General features: G+C 52.7%; 1 protein-coding gene across 1 annotated transcript in view; it reads right to left on the bottom strand.

Moving 5' to 3' along the window:
• Positions 1-17,157, bottom strand: part of SDK1 (sidekick cell adhesion molecule 1) — a gene marked incomplete at both ends in the record, with an annotated part of 814,918 nt that overhangs the window by 210,167 nt on the left and 587,594 nt on the right. The window contains 4 exons of the mRNA XM_082671251.1: positions 736-903; positions 2,037-2,153; positions 4,769-4,963; positions 8,308-8,391. Of these exons, the coding sequence (XP_082527377.1) occupies positions 736-903; positions 2,037-2,153; positions 4,769-4,963; positions 8,308-8,391 (564 nt within the window). The remainder of the gene's footprint in view (positions 1-735; positions 904-2,036; positions 2,154-4,768; positions 4,964-8,307; positions 8,392-17,157) is intronic.

Genomic DNA, 17,157 nt, shown 5'->3' with positions numbered 1-17,157 from the left:
AAGTTAGTCACTCAGGCAAGTTAAAAATTTCTCTCCTCGTATAGATGGCTTTACAAAAACCTATTAGTGAGCACTGACTGTCTCTTGCTTCTTTGAACAATAATTTTTTAGTGATACAGGTATGGATGAAGCAGAGAGAGAAAAGTTTATCAGCCAGTGAAGCTAAACACCTGGTAATCCAATCCTTATGTTCTGGAAGACAATTTATTCTGCATTTCAGAAACCCGTGTTATAGATAAAATAAAGAGAAAGAAAAGCTGGAGGAACCACAAAGATCCTTCAGTTCTCTCCTAACATAGAGGAAACATCCACATTTAATAGACGAGGAATGTTTTAGTTGGCTATAATGACAGTATAGAAAAAATGCTTTCTCTGGGATTTTCAACCTGGGTCCACTTTTCTTACGTGATGCTTATAAGATTAGCCAACCTATCAGGTTTTTTTTTATTTGAGCTAGTTTTGGGGGTAATATCCCTACTCTACTGAGGTTAAAAAGTTAATCTTTTCTCTCTCCTGAAACGTCCCCATTAAATCTTTGCAGACATTTTCTAATTATTCTTTTAGAAGCTGGAAAATTAATTACTCAACAGATTTCTCCAAATTAGTTGTAAAAATAATGATTCTCCTTTGATTGGATTAGCGAGTCCAAGGGCATATATTGACATCCCCGAGCACAGATGACACGCCGATTAAACCATTATTAACAGAGAGCTGCACACGGGCTGTGGTCCTTACTCCACACGGTGAGCGTGGCAGACGCGTTCAGGGAGCCCTCGGAGTTGGCTGCACAGCACGTGTAGTTGCCGGCATCCTGGATTAGGACAGGGGTGATCTGCAGACCCCCAGACTCAAGGAGCGTGAACCTGGGAATTCGCACAGAGCCACTGGCCAGAATGTGGTTTCCTGGGGACGACAGACAAAACAGCAACGTGAGAACTGCAACGTTCGAGAGAAGGTAGTGCTCTGGCCGCACCCAAGAAGATAATGCGAGGAAATAATCAGAAGGAAGTGGAAACGTGATGCACAAAAGTAACCAAAGCAGTTCGCTTTAGCGTTCTTTAGAATAACAGAAACCAAGAGCATCCTACTCGTCCAATGTTGAGAGATTTGGTTACACAAGTTATGAACCATGTATGCGATTGTTTCCTTTGGGTGACTGATTCTGAGTTTTCTTTATACGTGTATGCATTTGAAAACTTTCTCTATGAAGCCATTATTACCTTCTAAATCAGGAAAGACAAAAAGAAAATATATAAAATGAAAGAACCCCTCTTTCTGATTAATCTGTAGGTTCCCGGATCTTCATAAGCCACGGCCCCAGTGCACGAGTCATACCTGAGAGCTGGGAAGCCACCGACTGGTTTTCTGGGAGTGAAAAAAGATGTAAGTTTTGACGTTTCTCCCAGATACAGTCCCCTAAGCATGACCAGTTAATCGATGAGGACGAACCCAACTCAGCCGCGGTTCGTTAAGGACAGACTATGTGCGCTGTTCGTTTAGTGGCAGGTGTGCTGAATGTGTGGACAGGGCTGCAGACGAGCTGCAAAGAGCCCAAGATGTGACACGACTCCTCACAGGAGCTGAAACTACAGTCGGATTAAGAGAGCCACACACGTCAAGCTGCGGAGGACGCAGGCGATCCTGTGCTAGAGCAACTTTCTTAGAAATGAAGGCGGATGTAGTCGTAACTGTGACTATTACCAAGGAAGCACTCCTTCATTCACAAAGGGGAAGCTGCAGCTGAAATCCAGAGCCCGTCGGGCCCGGGGCACCCGGTGAAGGGCTTGACGGAGGACAGCACCATTCACACGGCGTACAGACACGTGCTTCCTCTTCTAGGCTGTGAGCTGCACAGAGCTTAAGGGGTCTTGCTCGTCTGACCCCTCCCCGTGCCCCTAGCATCGGCCCCGGTGGGTGCTCAGTCAATGGATTTTTACTCTTTACCGAACGAATGAGTGAGAATGACCAACACAACGCGGGGCCGCTGGGCTCACTTGCTGCGTCGGCCGCGCCCTGCAGCAGGTGCGAGCGCCTACCTCTCCTCCACGCGATGGCCGGCCTGGGAGCCCCGGACACCTCACAGCTCAGGACGGCTGTCGTCCCGTCAGTAACCGTGGTGTCCGCCGGAAGCTGGGTGAAGGCTGGGGCGACATCTAGGCAGAGGAGGTGAACAGTGAAATATTCAGTGCGTCGTCCCTCGGAAACGCTCAAGCCAGCCTGGTGGAGTCATCCACCTGGGCTTTTACAGAGCTAATCACAGAGATAACTGAGCGATGAAAAATGAAAACCTTTCAGGAGGACTACAGCCCTCCACTACCCGTCTCCCAGGCATCACCATCTTTGTTTACAGCCTGAAGAGAAATACGGCCTCGTGACGTAATGGACACACAAGTGGGGAAGAGCAGGAAGAACTGTTTTTGACCGACGTTAAAGAGAAGAGAGATGTTTATTTAGATAAATCAAACAAGCTGCTTTCATTAGGTAAAGAAAAAGGAAAAAGCTAGTTTCTGAATATCCTACATCGTCCTGAAGATGACACTTTGACACTTCCTAGGATCCGTTCTGAAAGTTAAAACGACCAGATTCCAAGGGCTTCAGAGAAGAATCCCTGGGGGGAGCGTTGGGTCTTCCTGTTCACGGGGGGCCGCCCGGGCCTCCAGCTCCCAGCAGCCCTGAGTCAGACCCAGGAAGACAGCGGCAGCTCGGGCCGGCTTCGGGGAGGACTCCGCTGACTCTGCACTACTTTGCAAAAGATTAAGCCAGAACCCCTGAGTCCCAGCCGTGACCTGCAGCGCCCAAATCCTGTGTCGGGGTCCCTGGGGTGCCTGGGCCAATGCCCCCGGGGCAGAAGCGGGCAGGCCCAGTGGACCCTGGGGCAGCCGCCCGCCTCTGCCCTCCCTCCCCGCTGGGCGTCCACCTCTGGTGCGAACCCCTGGATGACGTGGGGGCCCCCCGACTGGTCTCTTCCGCTCGTCCCCTCACTGTGCCCCCACACCAGGTGCGGAGGCCCTCTGAAAGCTTCAGACGACGCCCGGCCAGTGCCCACCTCAGAGCCGCGAGGCCCCACTCGCCCCCTCTGTGCCCGCACACACCTGGGCCGGCCTGTCCCTCCACGCATCTGTCGGGCCCCTGCAGCTCCCACCTGCACCGTGGCACGCACCTCTCCAAGGCTCTGCAGGGCAGCGTCCTCCCCACCTGCAGGCCTCAGCTCCAGTAATAACCCTCTCATCTCAGAGAACCCAGCCCCCTGCGCCCGCCCTCTAACGAGCTTCCCTGGCCGCTCTGGGCCTCGCCTAGTCTTCCTCTGTAGGGCCCCCAGCGCCCTCTGCCGTCTCTCCCCTCCCCCAGGACCCCTTGTCCTGGAAGCACGAGAACCTGTTCTTCACAGCATCCTCTTAGCTCTGTCCCCGCGCCTCACGGGCCCAGAGTAGCTGACACAGGTGCTCACTAAACGTTTGTTAAGTGAACGAATAAATATTGATTGTTTTACACACTATTGTTCTTTCACTAAAAGTACTTTAATTAAAAAAAAATCCCTTTTGCCAAACGCTGTACTTACAAAACAGACACGCAGCGTTACCATTATCACACATTTATTTGTTCACTCTCCAGTTGTCATGGTAACCAGGTGAAGTAGCACTTTCATTTAAATTTCCAAACCGATCCTCCTAAGAACCCTGTGAACTGGGCTGGTGGGTTCCATTTTGAAAAGAAAACTGAGTCTGAGAGAAATCGGGTGATCTGCCCTGGGTCTCTCCCGAGAGCAGCGTCTGCAAACCACCAGCCTGGGCCTAATCCAGCCTGTCCCTGCTTTCGTAAACGGAGTTCTGTGGAACAGCCACGTCTGCTCAGAACTGTCTGCGCTGCCTGCAGGCTACGACAGCAAGGTGAGGAGCAGCAACGGAAGCCACGTCCTTCAAAGGCGAAAACAGGCACCATCTGGCTTTGTACAGAAAAAGCTTGCCCATCCCTGCCCTACAACATCCACTATTCCAAACAGGCTGAAATCATTCTAATGGATCAAAACACAGTTTTTGGCTTAAGTCCCCAGTATTATCTCTGCTGCTTGAAGTGATACTGGTTTCCTATGCTCCACAACGGAGGGGAAATTTGACCCCCGGCCAAGGCTGGAGGAAATGACCCCTAGTTTACCAAAACATATGCGTGAATATTTCAGGATCGCGTCGGTCCCTTCCTACTTCTGGCTGATGAGAGCCACTGGCCACGCACACGCTGACCAGTCTGCTTTCTCCGGCGGCTCTCAGCATTTTGCTTCCAAAGGGCAGACGTGAAAGGCAGGGTTCCCTAATCCCTAAATCCTACTTCGTTTTAGAAGAACAACATTGCAACTATGGGAGGTTAAAGAGAAAGCCCGCAAATATAATAAAAACCTTTACCTTTACTTCACTTTTCAGAGTGCCAAAGTATTTGTTATTGGGACAATAAAAGAAAGTCACAAAAGAACTATAATTGTTCAATAAAACTAAAATAGAGAATGAATATAAAAAAATGGAAAAAAGATCCAAAGAGAAAGACGCGGGATGAGCTGCTGTTCACTAACCGTCTTTCCAGTTCTGTCCAGAAAAACGGGGAGTGTGTTCCTATGTCTCAGCAAAGCGGTGTATTCAAGGGCTGGGAAGGTCAAGGCTCCAGAGGGCCGGGGGGAGCGCCGGGATGGGGGTGCTCGGGCTGAACAGACACTGGCGTTTTCTGACATGTCCATGGGGCGAGGACTGGGGAGGCCGGCTCTGCAGCGGGTAGTACTCACTGGTGACGTCCAGGTAGGTGTAGGTCTGGACCTCCCCGCCCTCGTTACTGGCGAAGCACTGGAAGATTCCTGAGTCCTCCGGACGCAGCTTCTGGACGCGCAGGCCTCCACTCGACAGCACGTGGTATCGAGGGCTCTGGAGCTTGTTGATGGAGACCGCGTCCTTGAACCACCGGAGGGTGGGAAGAGGGGCCCCTGTGCAGAAGGGAAACAAAAATCGTTAAGCTTCAAGAATTCCTTACGTGAGGGCTAAATGGCAGTATTTCAACGGGCATTTTCTCATCTAGTCGTCCCTCCAAGCGCCCTGTGAGGCGTCATTTTTCTCATCGTATGTGAAGACGGGGAGGGAGAGGCGCGAAGGGGGCGGTGTGGGGCAGCTGCAGCCCCTTCCGGCTCTTCCCACGGCCTGTGCTCTTGTCCAGATGGTTCTGGCCACGACTGACCTCGGGCAGGGCTGGGAGGAAGGTCTCTGTCTCTGCCTCGCGGGCTCGGGGAAGGGTCACCAGGGCGGAGACTGTGCCACCCGGCAGAACACTTAACCCCGCCTTGTCCCCGCAGGGAACAAGGGTCACAGCGACCTCAAAGGTGGCTGTGAAGGTTAATTGGGTCAGTACACGAGTACCTCCTGGGGCCCGGCCCATGGCGCGCGCGGACAGAGCCGCTCGCTGCTCGTCGTCACAACTAAGGCCAGTGCCAGCGCGCACCGGCTTGGCAACAGCTCTGTCTAAGGAGCGGGATATCGCTGACCACCCGCTAGCGCGCCGTGCCGGGGCAGTGATCGGTTAGGTAAAGGGATAAGCACAGGAGGTGCATCTGGTTCAGGCTGGGGAGACACGAGAGGTCCACGCTGTGGCTGCAGGAAGTCACCTTGGCCCCCGACCCTGTACCCAAGAGCGGAGTGAGCTGAGATCACAGCCAAGACTTCGACCAAGAGGGCGAGGGCCACGCTGGGGCTCGGGGCCCAGCTGCCCCTCCTGGGTGTCCCTTCCTCATCCTGATGATGTTACGGGGCAGACCTAGGCCTCCAGGCCGTGAGACTGGAGTTGCTCGCGGTCTCGCCACCTGGAAGGAGGTTGAGGCTAGGGTCGGATGGGGCGTATGCGGCGGACAAGGTCACTGGGGAAGAACCCAGGTTGTCGATGAAGGGACTGTCCTTAGCCCGGGAGCACGAGGACCTCTGTTGCTCGTCCCCCAAATGGGTGTGGTCAGTGCAGGTAACCAGGCGATGATGCACTATTTCCTGGCGGCCTCGCTGCGTGGGACACACCGGGCTCCTCCTCTTGGTGGCTTTTCCGGGAGCCTCGGGGAACCAGCTGAAGGAAGACTGCTTCTGTTCTCCTTCTTCCTGGACCTGAGCAGGGTCAGGTTATCCAGGGAGGGTAGACAAGGGAGCCCGTCCAGGGAACGAGACCATGGCCCTCAAGACAAGAGTTCTGGGCTCCGGGGGGCACAGTGTGTTTCTTGTGGCCCTGCGGGAAGTGCAGAACGTCTGGGCTTATTTCTAGATCTCAGATGGCGCTGTGCCTCAGTCTCCCTAAATAGAAAATGAATTTAAATAAAATATCTTGATGTGATTCATGCTGAAAGGCACACCCAAATCCCTTGCCTTAAGATGCTATGTAGGTATAAGATGTCTTCCTTAATAAATAAAGTTAATGTCGTGGAATATTTCAAGAGAAGGTATTCTCAGATTCTGTTCTTTGCCTAAATTATGCTTCCTGTCACTTTTCATTAAATCAGGAAATTAAAAAAAAATCCATTGCAAGGTGAAAGCATAAGCAATCCACGTAAACTCTCATAATAGCAATTACATGATGTAGTTTTCATAAAGAATAACCACTTCACATGCTGCTATAGTTGCATTGTCAAAAGGAAGAAGTAAATTATATGATGGCCATGCAAGGCTGAAAGACCCGTTCAGCGTATGTTCATCAGCGTGTACTTAACAAGCAGTTTACTCTGCAGATATCAGGCCAGAAAAGCAACCTCTTGTCAAGGGGAGAGCCTAACATTGTCATTTATTGAAAAATAATTGTTAGTATATAGGGGAACTAGGAGTATATCTATTTTGGGGCGATTTAATGTCATAAACAGAAATCTTATCCCCACAGTATTGTAGATTCTCGTTTCTAAAACATAAGCACTCTAAATATTTTGTAGCTTCACTTTCACAGAGTTGCTGGCCGTAAAAAGCTGGTGTTCATAGAGAAGAGAGAACAATGCAGCAAAGATCTCCACTTGAACTTCACAGGACTCTTCTCATTCCTGTCTTCTCCCGCCCTGAGCCCCAGCATCGGAGAAGAGAAGCAGAGCAGGGATGGAGACTGCACCCTGGGAGCTGGCGGGACTGGGAACCAGAACCGGTAAGGAAATGACTCTTCTGGGCGGGAGCAGCTGTGGCAGAGGCTCAGTGGATGGAGGGGAGGGGAGGGGACGGGAGGGGACTCTTGGCCGGACGCCCCTCTCTACGCTGACACTCAACACTGTCCTGAGTGGCACTCCCACTCCTTCCCAGAAATGGAAAGTGACCTGCAGATCGGTGGTATCTGTTCCGAGTCCCAGGGCCTTGGCTCTCAGGGTCCAGGCCTAAGCACTGGCTTTGGAGCTGGTGCCTGTGGGTTTCGATCCCGTCTCCACCAACCCGTGGCCCGAGGCAGGCTGCCTGTCCGGGGCTCAGTGAGCCACGCCCCGGCGCCAGACCGCGGGCGGAGCTGAAGGTGTCTCCTTCATGGTCCTGACTGCGCTTCGAGCGAGTTACTTAGCTTTGCTTCTTAAGGGGTGTTTTCCCATGTATAGAGGGACGTAACGATCGCTCCCTTACGCAGCTGTCATGAAGATTTACAGAATTGTTAGGAATCCTCGCCCGCCAAACTCTTAGAAGAAAAACCCCACCCTTAAGATGAACAGGTGTTAACATAAAGGGTCCTTTTCCTTACTTGACAACCTCCAGAGGACTCGTGAAGTTTTGTTTGTGAAATTGCCACAGACAGCCCGTCTCTGTCGGGGCGTTTAGCGTAACTACTTGTGTGCTGGACAAGTAATGGGAACACAGGGACAACGAGGGGGGTGGAGGCTCGGGGCGAGAGGTAGAATTCCCTGAGTAACAAAGGAAAAGTCGACTCCAAGCTGAGAGGGTGGAAAAACAGAAGATTTCCTATCTGAGAAGTTGGAACGATCTCTCTTCTCTCAAGTGGGCGTGGTCACCAGTCCCGCTCACCCCACGGATGAGAATGAACTTCCTGCCCCGAGTCTTAGGGCTCTTGCAGAATCAGAGCCTCTGAAGGGAGGCAAAGGGACAGGACTTCATCTCTCTCTGTTGGGACGGACAGGGTGAAGGCTTCCTTGCTGTTCCCTTGGGTAAGGAGTATTATCCCCGCTTTGCAGGTTACATGCCCAGCAACTGAGTTCCACTCCACGCCAACGGCCCCGTTTCTAATCACCACAGTCAACCTGTCGCTGTCCAGAGGACGGCTCTCCCTGGAGACGCCGTTTCTGTTCCTCCACCACGTCGCTGCTTGCCCTGCGGCTCCCGCACTCACCCACGGCTCCACACACGATGTCCACGGTTTCTTCCACTTCCACTAAAATCCGACTCTCAGGTTCCGCAGTAAAATACGGTGGCTCTTTAAACAAGAAAAAACCAAAACAGCCCGTAAGCCAAAGAGGTGTATTTCAGAAGACCCTCACAGCCTGCAAGAGTTTGAGCTCCTTTTAAAAACTATTTTTGAAAACTTCATTAGTTACCATCGTGCACCCAGACTCAGAATTCGGTGCGCAGAGGCCAAAGGCAATTTACAGTCTAAGGTTCTGGAAGGCAAATTACTACTCAGGGCACTGGCTACATTTCAGTTCATGGGCTTGAATAATGGAATGTCTTAAGTCATATTTTAGAAGGACTATCCCGTGAGGTTCATAAAGGTTTATATTTACAGCACAGTATTTTATAGTCTAGTTTGCTTCAGTATCTAAACTAAACAACAACTCGTGAAGCATGTTAAATAAAGCACGGCAGACAGGCGCCCGGCCTGTTTCAGGGAACGGGGCAGCCTATTAACATATTTTTTAAAGTCTTAGCAGTTCTTCTTCTCCAAAATATAGATTTAATACTTCAGCGGAATGCAAAGTAATAGCTAAGAGAAGAAGAAAATGGGCCCCTCGTCCATCTTCAGTAGCAAAGGAAACCCAACCACTCGCATAGCTCCAGACACCCTGCTCGCCTTCCTGCTCAACAGCAAGACAAGCAGCGGTTGTTTGTATTAAACGATGAATCTCCTTGGAGACTAAACTGCAGTATTTTTCTCAGTTTATTCAGCAGGAATTCAACGGTGGCAAGGCCAGGTTCGAGGAGTATTAAGGTAGTAGTGATTTCATTATCATGATAACAAAGGGCCGTTGTATTCACTTTCTGTGTGATAATTTCTGGGCGCTGTCTTCCAGAGTGGTTTATTTCCACTGTAATTGTGTTGAATGTGGATACTATAGCTTGGCTATATCTTGTATGGACTGTATCGTTAAAACAGGGTGGGACCTAAAAGACCAAAAAGAGAAATGAAAACTTAGCATTCCAAGGAGATGATTAAGGAGACAAGGCTGAAGGTTCCTCGCCGGAAGCAGTCAGGTATCAATCCTGCAATTACCTGCATCGCTCAAGCGGAAACAATCTGCTGAAGGAACCAGTCTGGCTGAGGCCACGGCTGCAAATTCACTAGACGGAGGCAGATTCGCCACTGAGTTGTGTGTGTGCAGAGACCAGGCCTCAAGAAATACTGCAGAGATCCCATGTCTCTTTCTCAAGCTGGTCTTCACTGCACACTCCTGCGTGCACACTCACGCGTGCACATTCAGCCGCGTCTCCTTCATCCCTAACAATGACAACAGCGTTGCTTACGCTCTAACTACACAGCAGCTGCACCCTACCAAGGCCCCGGTGTGCAGGTCACGCTCCATTCTCATCAGCAAATGCTGAAGCTGATATCTACCCCTGTGGTCTGGTTAAAGGGATGTGCGGGGAATGGAAAAGAACTAAGTTAAAACATCAACATCTGCTATGACGGATTACAGTTTTCCTTTCTTAAACATTTTTATTTTGAGATCACTGGAGAGTCCCACGCGTTTGTAATACATAATAAAGATCCCTTGTGTCCCCTCAGCAGGGACATCTTGCAGAAACTATAGTCCAACCAAGATACTGACAGTGAAACGTGTAGCCTATTGTATTCAACGTTCCCGGCCCCCCAGTCTCGGTTGTATTCGTGTGGACGACTCAGTGCAGGTCTGTGCATCCACACCACCATCAAGATGCAGAACGGGCTCGCCACCACCGGGGTCCTCCACGCTGCCCTTCTGTAACCATGCCCACCCCAAGGTCCCATCTTGAACCTCTGGCAGCCATGCATCTGCTCTCCATCTCTATAATTCTGTCCTTTCAAGAACGTTATATAAATCAAATGATACAGTATGTAACCTTTGGAACTGGCTTTTTCCACGCAGCATACTTCCCTCGAGATTCTTCCAAGAGTCACACTTTGGTGGGAAGAACCCATACCTATAGATATGCTCAACATCTACAGGACCAGACAATCCCCGAGGCACTGATTACAGAGGCTGTCTGGCACCCTGGCCGATGTCCCGGTGCTGCCGTCCCTCGCCCTGCAGTGCCCAGGTCTTCCCCAAGTGCTGGGGGGGAAGCCCCCAGGGTCAGAGACAACAGTGACCTGAGGCTGGACCGAGCTGACTGAAGGCCTGGCTCTGGGCCTGCAGGTGCCTTAGGGACCCCCGGGCCTGCTCGGGGCGGCTCCTCTGCGAGCGCCGTCATCCCCGCCTGGCCAGTTCCACGGGCTCACGGCTCCATATCCTCTGTGGCCCCGAGCTCAGAGCCGCCAGGCTCCTGGGCACGTCCCGCCGGGCGGTCTGCCAGAGCTGGCCGAGCGCTGTGTGTCTCCTCCGCAGCCGACACCCAGGCAAGCTTTAGTGGCCAGGGAGGCCGGGGCTGCTCACTCACTTACTGGTTCCCCCGCCTCTTCCGGGAAGCCTTCCAGGTGCTGAGCCCTCAGCGCAGCCGTGAGGCGGCCGAAGCCCTCCCAGACGCACGCGGCTTCCGACGGTAACGTCATCTCTCCCACGTCCGCACTTACCACTTCTCTCCCTGCTGACCCCGCATTCCAGCCCAGCTCAGCAGTGCCCTCGGCTACTTCCGCGTACACTTGTCTATAAGGAGAACAGTGGGGGAAAGCACTGGGCGGTTCACCCAAGAAAGACTGAGGTGACTGGTGGGGAGAACCTGCTGTGAACGAGTCATCCCCGCCACGGACTTTTCAACCACTTAATCTTCAAAGGGCAAGTGCGCGTCTTAGCTAATCAGCAACAACTCTGTCTAGAAAGGGTACCCTGCCAACGCAGGTGCACACTAGACTTTTAAAAATTTATCGCAATGGAGGCCAATAAAACCAGGGACTGAAACTAACACTTTCATCTCTTTTGAAACAATGTGAAGCCGTCAGGAAAACGTTCTCATCCCGTGTGACACCGGCGTGTTAAGAAGAGGCCAGCCACGCGGGCTGTCCTCCACACGTCCCCCAGGGGCCACGGGCAGCTCCTCCAGGCAGCACAGCAAGCCTCCAGTCCCCTGACCTCAGAGCCTGACGCAGGGATACCTCCCAGGCGGCCCCCAAATTAGGATCCCTCAGGCTCTCCTGCCCTTGATGCTGGGCTCTGGCTCCTGCACCATCCACCCCGCAACCCCGGCTCACGGCACAGCCCAGAGATGCCCCCTCTGCCGTCTGCCCTTCTCCCAGAGCGGCCGTCTCGGGAAGCGGCAGGGCCCGTGGTGTGCCCTTGACTCACCACTGTCGTCCACGCTTGCATGCCTTTGTCCACTGGGGTGGGCAGAATGCCCCCAGGAGATGTCCACCCCCAGTCACCGGTACCTGTGAACATGCTACGCTACGCGGCAGGGGAACTCTGCCGACGTGACCGAGGTCATCGACCTAAAAACGGGGAGATGATTTCAGAGCAGCGGGGTGGGCCCAGTCTCATCACAGGGACCCCTAACAGCAGAGAACTTTCTCCAGCTGGCAGCGGGAGCGACGGCAGGAGGGGAGGCCAGAGATCCGCGGTGTGAGGACTCGGCCTGCTGCTGGCTCTGAAGATGAAGGTGGCCACAGCCAGGGATGCCGGTTGTCTCGAGAACCTGAGAAAGACCCCCCAACAGCCAGAAAGGAAACAGGCCAGTCCCACAACCGCATGAACTGGATTCTGCAGCCCCTGGGTGAGCCGGGAGGTGGATCCTCCCGGGGCCTCGGGAGAAGAGCCCAGCCCAGCCACAGCCTCGGCTGCAGCCTCGGGAGGCCGGGAACCGTGAGGCGACACATCTGTATTATTTTAAGCTGTTGAGTTTGTGGTCCTTTCTCACAAGAGCAACACAAAGGCCGTCACTGGTCCTGGCTCCTCCCCGTGGACCAGCCTTTCTCAAGTTGCCTCGTTGGCAAATTCACACCGATCTGCAAGGCCAGTCCTCGTGTTCCTTCTCCTGCAGCCGGGCTGGGTCTGCCCCACCCACGTACCCCTTGGGACCGATGACCCACGTCTGTGTGATGCGCCCACCATGCTGGAGGCTGCTTCAGGGAAGAGCGTGTCTTGGTCATCTCTGCGTCTTAGCACCTGCCATCATTTCTGAGAAGACACTTAGAAACCGCCCACTGGAGAAGAGAGAGAGGAGACGCCCACAGACTTCAGGACCCTGAAACTCCTTCGGGGTGGAGACGCATCTAACTCGTCTTCATGCCACCCAGGCTGGTACTCCCGCTGGGTTCCTGGCACACGCTCTGCGCTGGTGAATGACAGGTGGGTGAGCGGAGAAGCAGAGGATGGCGGGGGAGCCTGGAATTGGACGGCGTGTGCGAGAGTTCACACCCTGCTCCCCAGACAGAATTCCTGCTCATCTCGGGGCACCAGGAGCTGCCGGTGCTGCATCCAGGGGCAAGTCACGCCAGCATCGTCTGAGGTCTGTCTCATGCTTCCTCTGGTTTTAAGGAACAGCTCTGTGATAGCTCTTTTCTGAGCTTTAATCAGTGGTAAGATGCCATGCGGATAAGCTCTCCAGTTGGTGACAGGATGCCAATAATGAATTTGGGTGCTTTACTAGGGGTCGTATGTGAAAACTATAAAAAAAGACATCTCAGGCTTTTCTTAAACCGATGTGAACAAGTGAGCAGGCAGGTGCTCTGTGAATCTCCATGAGGAGAGGACTATATGCTCCCTGCAAGATTCTCTTCTGGCCCGAATTGCTGTGAAAGCCCCTCTCCTGCCAACCCCAGGGGAGCCCCCTCAGCCCCCGCCTTGCTGAGTGTCTAAGCACTCGCTGTGTGCAACTATAGCTGCCGCGTGAAGGGACTGCCTTCCGCATAAGACCCTGGACGCCGGGACCAGCAGAGCTTCGGGGAGGCCGACTCAGTAAAGACCTCCGTGTCAAGTGGAGAGAAGGAAGGAAGAGAACAGGAAGGAAGGAAGGAAGGAATCTGGGTTGCAAACAAACGTCTAAGAGATGCTCGGTCTCAGCTCTAGGGGAACAACTTCTCAGTCACGGTGCTGCTATCAGCAGACAGGTGTTACAGGTAACTTGTTATTTTAATAGTAGTTCAGATATTGGAGTTTCTGCATGATGTATGTATAAAAAATCAGAATAGACTTGAGGTTTACAGAGAAAGCTCTGTACAACTGTCATGCCCACTCACCCGAGTTTCTGAGCGGGGGTGAAGAAGGCATTGCGCCTCGGGCAGGACACGTGTATGCATGGCCGCGCTGTGCGTGGGACCAGATCCGTCAGTCTGGACGGGAGATGGACCCGCCGTGTTTCACTGAGGTTGAGACGTTGCAGCATCGGTAAGAGGCATCGTTTTGTTTCCACCCAAGAAAGAAGAAATGCTTCCGTGGGTCGTGAGACACGTGCTGACTTCAGAGGCTGCAGGCGTGGAAGATGCATCATGTCACCGCTGCAGGTAAAGCACTAAGGGTGACGTGTGTCACCGCGGAGTCCTACCCACGGCTCCCAAAGCTGCCATTTCAGTCCTTCCGTGCCCGTTACTTCATATCGTCCTCACAACACGAGCCGGAATCATCTTCTGCAGCACCCACATTTCACAGCCGTGGACGCTGAGGCCCGCAGAGGCCAGCGAGTGGTGCAGTGAGAACCTGGGCCCAGTCCCGTCTCCACAGCCTGTTCCGTCATGCATGCAGCATCAATGACCCACTAGAGTGTCCGCTCTCTGTAGGACAAGAGCTGGGACAGCGTCACTCCTCTGCCCGGTGAAAAGTCTGAGAGGTCACAGAGGCAAGTGGTGACGACTGAGGGAGTCCTGAGGGACACGCAGACCCACAAGGCAGGTAAGGAGGGACCCGGGCGGGAAAGGCCATTCATCCTAAGCACAGGTGCTCGGGGGTCTGAAGGGCGATGGTCCACGTCTTGGGTGGGCCTCCTTGAGAGGCAGATCTGAGACAGGGCTCCCTGCCAGTGGTTTATCTGGGAGGTGATGGGGACACCATCGGGAGGACGGGAGGCTGGCTGTAAACGAGCGCGTCGCCAAGGCGGCCCCTGCTGTGGGTGGCTGGGTTTACCCCGCGGGGAGACTCTGGAGGCCAGCGAAGACCCCAACCTCCAAATCACATCCCCACCTCGGGGCTGAGGACCCTCCGGTCCACGTGGCGCTGGACTGACGCACGCCGGGGGGTGTGGATGCCAGCACTTCCAGCCTGCCACATGGTGGGTGCCCTGGCCTCACCCAGGGGCAGCCCTGGCTCCAGTGGCCAGAGAACGCAGTCAGGAAACGGGCCCTGAGGCGTCTGTCCCATCGCGTGGGGTGTGCGGTGTGTGGGCAGGTAAGCAAACAAGCGGCGAAGCAACAGCCGCAGACTCCCTGCAGGGCAGGTGGAGGAGACCGTGGACCGCCAAGCCCAGGAGGCCGCTTGCCCTGCCGTGCGGAGACCTCAGAAATTAAGCAACGCGGTAGCCGACTGGACAGGTGGGCTGGACAGCCTGTCTTGTCTCATCAGCAAGAAACAGGAGGAAACGGAAGCCAGTCTGTGTCTGCTTTCTTTCATCTGCACGTTCATGTCGATATTCGCCGCACGGTTCCACCAGCGACGGGGCCGTGGAACCGGGACCAGGGTTTCCTGGGGATCCCTCCCTCCACGATCGCTGGGCTCGGGGCTATAATCTCCCAAATCACTCCAAATTGACAGAGGCTCTTGAGGGCTTTCCCAGGATGATTCAACCACAAAATCCTACCTGTCACAGCGAATTCTTATGAATAAAGGGGATTTAAAGGAACATCATCAAGGTACACGAGTGTGTCTGTGTACCTTTAAAAGCCAGAACACGGAGAGATGGCAACTCAGGAGAATACAGAAACAATCTGCTCTGGAATCCAGGTGGAAGTGCAAAACCCAAGTTCACGTGACAGATTTAAAAATGATTTTTTTCAGTAAATTTATTTATTTATTTTTGGCTGTGTTGGGTCTTCGTTGCTGCATGTGGGCTTTTCTCTAGTTGCGGCGAGCAGGGGCTACTCCTCGTTGCGGTGCACAGGACTTCTCATTGCGGTGGCTTGCAGAGCATGGGCTCTAGGTGCCCAGGCTTCAGTAGTTGTGGCACGCGGGCTCAGTAGTTGTGGCTCGTGGGCTCTAGAGTGCAGGCTCAGTAGCTGTGGCGCACGGGCTTAGTTGCTCTGCGGCATGTGGGATCTTCCCGGACCAGGGCTCGAACCCGTGTCCCCTGCATTGGCAGCGGGATTCGTAACCACTGCGCCACCAGGGAAGCCCTTAAATATTTTAAAAAGGGAATTATAATGGAAACAAACGTTCTAGTTTACAGGGAGATAGATTTCTTCTCTTGCTTAAATTACCTTGAAATGTTTTAACACAATAGAGTCCTGTCTGCTGGAGATTTACATGTTTACAATTTTAATTTGGGTTCAGTCTATAATGCGCTGTGCTCATGTAGCTGTAGATCACCCCCGACAGAAAGGTCCTTGCCGGGAATGGGGATGGGGTACTGACATCTCTAAAGCGTGGCTGAGAAAGGGAGCAGAGAATCAGCTCAGATCCCTAGTGGAGAATCAGCAATGATTTGTGACTCAAAACCTGCCTTCTCTGACACTTTTAAAATTCGTGCACATCTTTCAGAGGGGCTGACAGCTTTGCATCACGTGAGTTTGGCAGTTATTTTCAGGCCACAGAGCCACTTCCTAATGATTTAAAGGAATGTGACACACTCAAGGCAAACCACCTTTTATGCAGCATTTCTTCACACTCTTGCTAATTTTTTATGAAAACACAAGCTTTTATTTTTCCTTAGTTTGCAAAGTGGCAAACTGCAAAATATGTTATGTGAGGGGCGATTGCTCTCAAAGGGCTTTCTGCTCATGGGATCCTTCCTGGTCTCAGTCTGCCTTGTTTGCATGGAGAGGAGAGAGGCAGAGATTCTCCCACTTGGAGTGGACCCTGAAGCACCTCTTATCAGCAGTGGCCACTAGATGGGTCACTGCGACAGTGACCACAGCCGCTGAAGAGGCCTAAACACATTACAGGAGCTGAAGAGACGAGAGAAATAAAGGCCTTTGCCTCACAATTTAATGTAATCTTATCATAATCTGAAAATAGACTGAGGATTCCCTTAGTCTGTGTACAGTGCACCTTCCTAAACATCGAGATTTCCCAGCGTTTAGAGCAGCTCAGATGTGCCTAATTTTGTCTCCCTTCTCCCTGGTTTAAGAATAACACATGATTCTAGGAAGCCTCTCTGTTCTCACTTTCTAATTTAACAAAAGGTTAACACCCAAGACTTTCTGACTTTCTTCTGGGTCACAGAATAAAACATAATGGTCATAGATTAATCTCTGAACATTGATCGTAACGGCCAAATAAGAGTTATAGAAAAGGCTCGTGGCAGAAAGGCCAGCACAGGGAGGTGATACACGTGCCAAGGATTTCGACTCTGTTTCCCAAGCTTCACGACTGGAGGTTTTCAGAAGGACGTTTCTTGGGAGTATTCAGAACATCAACTCTTTGGACTTAACGCATTGATATTCCTGGGAAAGAAGACTAGGCTGAGTCTGGGAGATAAACTCAACTTCACTTCCATGTGCTGGGTTAAAAATAGGCGGTGGAACACAGGTGTTAGCTACGTTGTTTCCATGGCCTGGGGTGTGCCACCGCCCTGCGAGGATGCCGACGCCACCCACCGCGTCCCACCTGAGCCTCACCTATGGTAGAAAGGACACCGCGTCCCACCTGAGCCCCACCTATGGTAGAAAGGACACCGCGTCCCACCTGAGCCCCACCTATGGTAGAAAGGACACCGCGTCCCACCTGAGCCCCACCTATGGTAGAAAGGA

This window comes from Grampus griseus (assembly GCF_964374135.1).
Source record: "Grampus griseus genome assembly, chromosome: 14".
Classification (NCBI taxonomy): Eukaryota; Metazoa; Chordata; class Mammalia; order Artiodactyla; family Delphinidae; genus Grampus; species Grampus griseus.
Note: the sequence above shows the minus strand (reverse complement) of the source record. Positions and strands in the feature narration are given on the sequence as shown.